This window comes from Stegodyphus dumicola, chromosome 8, assembly GCF_044657685.1.
Source record: "Stegodyphus dumicola isolate Sdum_Otavi_A_Nest chromosome 8, ASM4465768v1".
NCBI classification, from domain to species: domain Eukaryota; kingdom Metazoa; phylum Arthropoda; class Arachnida; order Araneae; family Eresidae; genus Stegodyphus; species Stegodyphus dumicola.
Genome location: NC_140775.1, coordinates 22,307,553 through 22,316,628, shown reverse-complemented (window position 1 = coordinate 22,316,628; position 9,076 = coordinate 22,307,553). Strand labels below are relative to the sequence as shown.

At 33.3% G+C, this 9,076-nt stretch overlaps 1 protein-coding gene across 1 annotated transcript; it reads right to left on the bottom strand.

Annotated features, from left to right (window-relative positions):
* Nucleotides 1-5,073: 5,073 nt before the first annotated feature.
* LOC146995690 (uncharacterized) lies at nt 5,074-8,562 on the bottom strand. Its single transcript, XM_085822977.1, has 3 exons — nt 8,464-8,562; nt 6,527-6,708; nt 5,074-6,121 (listed from the first exon to the last, which is right to left on the bottom strand). The coding sequence occupies exons 1-3, from the start codon at nt 8,560-8,562 to the stop codon at nt 5,074-5,076; spliced, it is 1,329 nt and encodes a 442-aa protein (XP_085679103.1).
* Between the last annotated feature and the right edge of the window lie 514 nt (nt 8,563-9,076).

Sequence of the window (9,076 nt, the reverse complement as noted above, 5' to 3'; positions counted from 1 at the left end):
GCATCTCAGTGGAATAATTTTTTTATTTCAACATAACGTGAGATTCCGATATCTCTTAATGCGTCTATTTCTCTAAACCATCTTTTAAAAGACATTTGAATATTATCTGGTAAGGGAGTATCCCACTTTAGATTTAAATTCCACATTTCCTGCAATAAAAGCTTAGGAGGTAAGATTGCAGGACTCAACAGACCTATTGGATCAAATATTTTCTGAACTGTAGCTAAAATGATTCTGATCTTCACTTACAAGGTCAAAGTTTAAATTGCACTTAAGAGGGTCCTTATCAAAATCCTACAAAATTCCCAATACTTTCGTGACACCAGTACTATTAGAAACATATTTACATTTTACATATCCCAGTTTCTTAAGTTAAAGCAACCCCGCGACAAAATATATTTTGCATTTACAATAAAATTTTCCTCCTCCTCAATATTTGCAACGCCGGAAACACAATTGTCTACGTAAAAAGAATGTTTCAGTTTTTGTGCTACAGCATCAAATTCAGATGGTACATTATCTAATAAATGTGTAATTGAGGCTGCTGATAAAAATGGACTTGACTTTAACCCAAATACTACTCTGCGATGTCGGTAAACACTCTGTTCACTCTCGGACGGATAAAAAAAACCTCAAGAAATCTCTATGTTGAGGGGCTATACTTAGCATCAAAAATCCTTTTTCAATATCTGAAGATAATCCTATTGGATGAACTCGAAACCTATCAAGTATGTCTGGAATTATTTCTAGTAAGTTCGGACCCTTATACAAAAGGTCGTTCAAAGAGCATTTACCACTTTCTCTGGCTGACGCTTTAAAGACAGGTCTGATTTTTGTAGTGGTACTGTCCTTAATTACTGGCCGATGAGGTAAAAAATGTTCCGTCTCAATATTATCAGTTACTTTTTCAATTATATTCAATTTTTCCCATTCCAGGAAAATCGTAGTATATTCTTCTAAAAATGCTTTATCTTGTGCTCGCTGGCACATCCTTTTATGCCGCTTCCAAGTTAAGGGGACTCGGTACCTTTTGAATGAATTTTTTTAAATTAAAAACTTTAATTTAATTTTTATGAATATTCTTAAATGTTGTTATTAAACATATTGATTTTAAAAAAGAAAAAAAAAATTGGTGGTAATTTTTTTTTTAAATTTCAATTATTTTTTAAAAAATTAAAAAATATAAATATCTTTCTTCTTTAGTTTTCAATGTTTCTGCTCCCAAAATTTTTAAAACATTTATTAGAATGTTCTTTAAAACTTCAAGGATTGATTTCGCAATTAATGAATTAGTTTTCAAGAAAAAAAAAATAAATTCAATTTACATACGTAAAAAACTGAAAAAAACAAAACATGATTTCCATTACATTTTTAATCGTAGTATTTTTTTTCAAAATATTGCAAAATCCATCCTTGATTCTGTTACATTATTCATAATAACCATTCAGTAAAAATATCATTTAGTTTGGTGCATATTTATCAAAGTTTTAGGAATTTAAGTAAAAGGATTTATTGAAAAAGTGGAAACTGAGAAAAAGCAGTTTAAAGAATGTAAAGTCTTAAAATGGTTATAAAAACCATTCGAATTTTTTTAATATTTTTTATACTTAATGTCAGTACATATATTTCTAAAATTAAACTTATTGCAATTCCATTGTGTAATATAAACAATAATTATAAGCTTTTATTTAAAACCTTACCTGACCAGAAATACCACATGAAAAATCATAAAATGTAAATACTACTTTCCTTTATCAGTTTTCATTCATTATCACATACTCAAAGCAATTTTAATATATGAATCGGAGCAATTTTAATATATGAATCGGAGCAATTTTAATAAAGCATTTAAATTATTTTAAATTTTAGTAAGCACAGAATAAGCATTTACAGAATTATTTTGTTCAAAACTGTCCAGCACCGTATGTGATTCCTTCCCTTTTTTTAGCCACTTTGTCTCGTCTACGTATTGCCATTTTAACTAATTTACGAGCAAGCTGGCTACTGTCATTCTTTCGTCTCTTTCTAAAGGAAAATTTGCGTTTGATCTTTACATTATGGTAACTTGGCGATTTTTTGGCGAAAATTTGGCGACCAACTCTCCTACAGCAACCTTCTATTTTTTTTCCCCGCCGCCATTTTGTCTTCACGAAGTAAAGACATGTTTCTTTTCTTTTTATCTACTGAACACTTCTTCCAACAATCTACTAGCCGAATTACACTTATGCTAGAAATTTTATCAAACAAAACTGCTTAATCATGACAAATATTCACTGCAAAATTGGGAAAAAGTGCACAACACCATACTCCTTACGCGTTTTTCAAAATAACACATACACATAAACCATGTACACGCCGACTTATTTTTACTTAAAAAAAACATCCCAGAATTGCACAAAAATGGCATTGCGCACACTCTTCACTATATCCATGTACACTGCTTTTTTCTCATAAATTAGAAAAATTTCACGAAAATACATGACAATTTTCTCAATCTTTAAACCCGGTAGAAAGAACATATATGAAATTACCTGATCGCGAAAAAGTATTTACCCTTTCCAAATATGAATATTTCCACATATAAAATAAATAAAATATCCAAAAACTTTTACCTCCAAATCATCTATTACATTATACACGTCACCAACGAATTCATACCGCAACCATTACAAATACTTAATATCAAATATTTAAATTATTTCCATGCACATTTACTTCAACTTAAACGTATACCAAATTCCTACAAACATAAAATTCACAAAATAACTATAATTTAATTAAAATATCACTAAACCATGTACACGTCGACTTATTTTTACTTAAAAAAACATCCCAGAATTGCACAAAAATGGCATTGCGCACACTCTTCACTATATCCATGTACACTGCTTTTTTCTCATAAATTAGAAAAATTTCACGAAAATAGATGACAATTTTCTCAATCTTTAAACCCGGTAAAAAGAACATATATGAAATTACCTGATCGCGAAAAAGTATTTACCCTTTCCAAATATGAACATTTCCACATATAAAATAAATAAAATATCCAAAACTTTTACCTCTAAATCATCTATTATATTAGAAACGTCACCAACGAATTCATACCGCAACCATTACAAATACTTAGTGTCAGATATTTAAATTTTTTCCATGCACGTTTACTTCAACTAAAACGTATACCAAATTCCTACAAACATAAAATTCACAAAATAACTATCATTTAATTAAAATATAATTAAATTCAAAAACACTACTTAAAATATAAATGAGCACATACATTAAATTAATAAAAATTACCTTACAATCCTAATTACTTTAAACTAAATCATTGCTCATAACAATTTTCCCAATAATACCAAATTCCTTTACTTCCACCTTACATTTAGAACAATGCATAAAAATAATATCCTCAAATAATTAAAAATACTAACTTACCTAATCTTCTTCAGAATCTTGATTACGTGTCCGATAAACTTTTCTTCTTTCTGTTTCAGGATCTTTAAAATCATACTTATATTTCACAGCAAGGTACCAGGTAAAATAAATAACATAATAAAACATCTTTATTTCTATCTCGCACAACCTTAAAGAAACATTTATTACTACCCTTTTCAATACCACTAAATACCCATTTCGAATTCACTTTAGTTACGGCCATGGGATCCAAAAATTAACAAACACTGTTTCACACAACACAGAATAAAGCCAAATACAAAAGTTCCAGATTTTTTCCCGATTTCCCCCCTTTTCCGATTAAAGAACCGTAATTCGTCCATTAATATCACATGACATACCCCATGATCTCTCATTTCCCTCACACAAAATAATGCGTAATCGGAACTGAGTACATTATTACCAAAGTCTAACTAACCTAATCTTCTTCAGAATCTTGCTTACATGGTGGATACACTTTTATTATGGATTCAATAAAATTATTGAACGATTTTTTTTCCGAATTTTTCCTCCACACTTCCTCCGCTAAATAAAAAGCAAAATTCTCCTTATCAGAATGCCTCGGAATGGCGCTTTTTATACCACTCCACGTGCCCTCTATTGTATTGGTATGTGCACCTGTTTCCGGATCTTTAAAATAATATTTGTGGTTCACAGCAAGAAGCTTAAAACCTTCATCTTCCAAACATTCATATGATTTCCAGCAATCTGAAATAATTATAGTACCCGGTAGAATATATTCTTTTATAAAACTCAATAAACAATCTTTACTTCTATCTCGCACAACCTTAAAAAAACATTTATTACTACCCCTTTCAATCCCATCAAACACCCATTTTCCTTCCACTCTCCTACCTCTCTGATACTTCCGCTTCCCAAACTTACTCTCATCAATTTCCACAATAACATTCATACCACCAAGCATACCCATATCATTTTCGCAAAATTCCACGCACACTTCCCTACAAAAAGAATTCCAATCAGCTGCAGTCCTACTGCTAATTTCTAAATCCGAAATCCAGTAGTCAACTGGCAATCTATTCCCCCAATGATAAGAAATCAATAAAATCTCACGCATACTCAAACGACTTTCAGCAAACCACGTACCCTTCCTTACACTCCGTTTCACAAAATGTCCATTTTCACCAGATTTCTTGCACCGCCATTCAAACTTATCAGTAATATCCTTCCTTTCACACAATCTCATTTCATTCCCACATTTTGGACATTCATACTTATCCGCAATTAAACCTACACTCATGCACCATTCAACCAATTCTTTTGAATTATCACACAAACGTATTAAAAATTTAGAATTCGCTTTAGACAGCGTCATACAATCCCAAAATTATTCAACCCTACTTCACACAACACACAATGAAGCTTAATACAAAATAATATACAGCCACAGATATTTTTCCAAATTCCCCCCTTTTCCGATTAAAGAACCGTAATTCGTCCATTAATATCACATGACATATCCCATGATCTCTCATTTCCCTCACACAAAATAATGCGTAATCGGAACTGAGTACTGCTCACATTATTACCAAAGTCCCAAGTAGTAACCTTTATCGCCTCCAAAATGTCGCCAAACTACCAGTTACCATATTGTAAAGATCAACCAAATTTGCGACTATCTAAAATAGTCGCAAATTTTTTTGTTCCATATCCCATAGACACTCCTAAAACTTTTTGCACTTCTTTCATAGTGCGTACTGTTCCTTTGTTAAATTTACAAACTGCTTCTGTTACAGAACGTTTCACACGTAATTTATGCACAAATATTTCTTTTGGACATATGGCCCAAATCATACTATCTAAACTTTCGTTAGCATTTTGCGTTCTGCAACCTACACATCTTTCTAGTAGTTCATTTGAAGGAAGCCTCTGATAAATTGGAAGAATTTTTGGAAGATATGTCTCATTTATTGGTGTTCCAGTTGTCAACTTATGCTTGTCTGGAATTTCACCTTTAGCTATTGCTGACTGGTAAAAGCACCAAGAATTTGCCCCTGTGGGACATTTCGAGTGTTCAGGTTTCTTATCTGTGGAAATGCTATGATAGAGCGTCGCATATATTGCTGTTTTCATAGCATTCACATCCCCCTTATGTCGCAGAATAGCGTTTTGGTAATACCTAGTCAGCTTTTTAATCGTTGCTTCTTTCAAGCTACCATGAGATTTCCTTCCTAAAGTAACGCCTTGCGCACGCCAGTCTTTTACAACAGTTCTCAATCCTGTTCGTAATCTTTTACTGATATGGTTTATGCATTCTTCCTTTCTTATTTCAACATCAGAACCATAAACCTTTTTATCACATAAGTAATTAAAAGTTTTACAGTCACTATCAGATAGTAGAGTTACGTATCGAAATCCTAACGATACGGATCGTTTCAAGAGAACCAACGCAGCCTCCATTTCCATTGAACCAGATGATCCCGTGTGATTTAAATCACACTCACTTTTATAGCCATCATACCATATTTTAAATTCTGCACTGGATTCCTCGAATTCCTTCTTTGCTAATGAACACTGACAGCACATTTTGCTCATTACTTCAAAATCGATCACGTAACCTGTGAGGATATCAATTACACATCCTACTCTTATGAGTGACGAATGTCCACGCGTTAGCCACGTTCCATCAAACCTATATCGACGATTTCTGTAGAGTTTGGCGAGATGTTTAAATGTGCAGTTTTCACCTCCTTAACGAACTTCCGCAAATATATTTTGTGATGCGATGGAATATGCATAATTTAAACGTCTTACATATTTGGTGTATGTCCTCGATGAAAAGGGTAGGATATTCATCACCATACAAACTTTTTCGATGGCTGAATAGCCTTTTCCTATGTGAGAGAAGGCTTGCGTTACACGCACATTTACGTCATACCCAGCGTTAGCTGTTTTCCTGCAAGAGTTTACGGTAGATTTTATTTTTTCCTCACATGATACGCAAATCAAATTCAAATCATAAGAAAATCTTAATTTACATCCAAGTTCAAGCTTTAGTGTCTGTTTTTCACAATCAGTACACTTTACAAAACTGAATAGCTTATTAATTTGCCGAAAATCCACAATAACAAAATGTTCGGCATAAGATGCTTCATTCTTTTCTACAACAGATAATTTCTGGAGCCTAATATTGCCTCCAATATAATTTTCCGAACCGCTGCAGTCAGCAACTTCATCACTGTTTTTACGCCATCGTTTTCTACTCATTTCCATCGCTCGTAAATTCTTACGTTTCTGTCGAGGCATATCAAAATTTAGATGATTAATATAAACAAATATATATTCTGAGCTGAGTAAGAGAAAAAAAATCCACAAGTCAAAACAGATTGCAATTTCAGTAACGAAAAATGAAAGGAAATATTTATTCAAACTGCACGCCACATGTAAACTAAGTTTGCCGATAGTTACAGTCACAATTAATCGCGTACCTCTTCTTCTGCGCTTATAATTAAAAAATAAATATATAAAATAAGAATTAAAAGAAAATAAACACTGGGATGGGCATGGCATTTAAATAGCTGTCAAAATGATTAAAGTACTTTTATACCATTTATTATTGTCAGATTGCTTCAAAACTTCTTCTCAGCGTAGCAATGATATTGAACAACATTTTTAGCAAAAAATTAGAAAATCGTTATTTTCATCGATTTTCGACAAACTTAGAGTACCGAGTCCACTTAAATCTTTACTGATCGGCAAATCGGCCAGATCAAATTTAAAAGGTAAACAAAGTTCATATCTACCGTCCGAAAGAATTTTCACATTATTTTTATACTCTTCCAAAACTCTAGAATGTTCTAAATTCTTTCTATTATTTTCAATGTGATCTGAAATACCTATGGATTCTAAAGACCATAAATCTTTTATCGAATAATTACTAACATACAACGAAATTGCATTCAAAACAGTATCATCATTGCTATCTCCAAATGACTCATGCTTCCCAGTTAACACCTGTCCCAAACAAGTGTCAATCAAAAATAACCCTGACGCCAACCGAACAGATTTATTACTAAATAAAGCGCCGACAATATCCGCTCCCAAAAGCAGACCAATCTCACGATCAGAAGAACCCAAATCAGACAAACTGACGCCTCTATCTTTCAGTTCATTAGGAATTTCACTATCATTCGTTTCTGGCACTGTACCACAATCTCTGATAGTGCTTCGATTTGAAAGGAGAAAGTTTCATTTAATGCCGAAATCAACAAATTATAAAGATCGTGAATCTGCGTTCGCGTTTCTCTTCCCCCGAATAACGTAGTAGTGTAGTGTAGTATTTAATTATGGCAAAGCACGTGAAGGCTATCTGCCTAAGGGAAGGGATGCCTTCGTGGAGGTCTTTCTAAGGCAAACTGGCTCGTATACACGTTACACATGGGGAAAACCACGAAAACGCCCATGCAGCCAGCCCGTTCGCGGGATTCGAACCTCGGACCGAACTACCAGTGTTCAGCGACTTTACTGCTCGGCCGCTGGTGGGCCCCCCCCCCGAATAACGAATGCTACAATTTAATTTGCCTTAATGATTTTAAATTTAAATTCTCTACTAATTTTTTACTGACATAAGAATGCTGAGAACCTGTATCCAGTAATGTGCGTACTTTAAGCTCAACATTCTTAAATTTAATTTTAACTATTAGAGTCATTAAATGAACATTTTCTATTTTACAGTTATTAGTTAATGTACTGGTTTCAGTTACGTCACTCCTAGACTTTTCATTTGCGCTTTTTTCTTGGCGATTGGGACATATTAAAGAATGGTGATTTTATTACAGTACTAATGTAAGAATTTTTTACTCGACATGTTTTACAGGTGTGTCCCAATCTGAAACATCCAGAACAGGCACCTTTTTTAATTAATATATTTTTCTTAGCTTCTAATGTCATATTTCTGGTAGAAAAACATTCTTTAGTCGGGTGCCGTTTTTCACAAAAGAGACAGTTAAAATTGCGCTTACCTGGGCTCTCAGAATTTGATGTACTTACTAACGCAGCTGCGGTGGCGGATTCTAGATTTTTATTTAGTGTATCCTTTTTCTTAGAAATATGATTAGAACCAAACCCAGAGCGGGCTAACACAGCCATTTATTCTCCTTTCACTTCTTGTTTCAGAAAATTCATCAAATTTTCAAGGCATCGGTCATCAGGCTGAGGTGCTTCTTTTAAATTTCAATTTCTCCCAAGCAATTAATACTTCTTCGGGCAGACAGTAATCTCCAGTTCAAAGCCTTTATGTTGACTGTTATGAACCACCACTCCAGCTAAGACGCGAGCAATTGTCCCTTCATTATTATTTCACTATCTTATCACAACTGAAGCATCCTTGTAAAATTCTGTTTGATGACAGTGACCTCTTATTTGAAGCACGACCCTCCTGTATTCCTACCTTCTCTTTACGAGTTCGTTCATTAATTGAGAAATATTCCATGTCCGACTTAATCATCCAGCCAGTTAAGCATTTTGAAATACCACCTTGGGAAAATGTACAAATTCGCTTTCTTGATATTTTCGTCCATCTGGTTAAAAAAAGTAGTAATGAGATCATATATCAACAACTTTTCTCAGAACATAGACAAATTTACATTAATTATATTCCTGT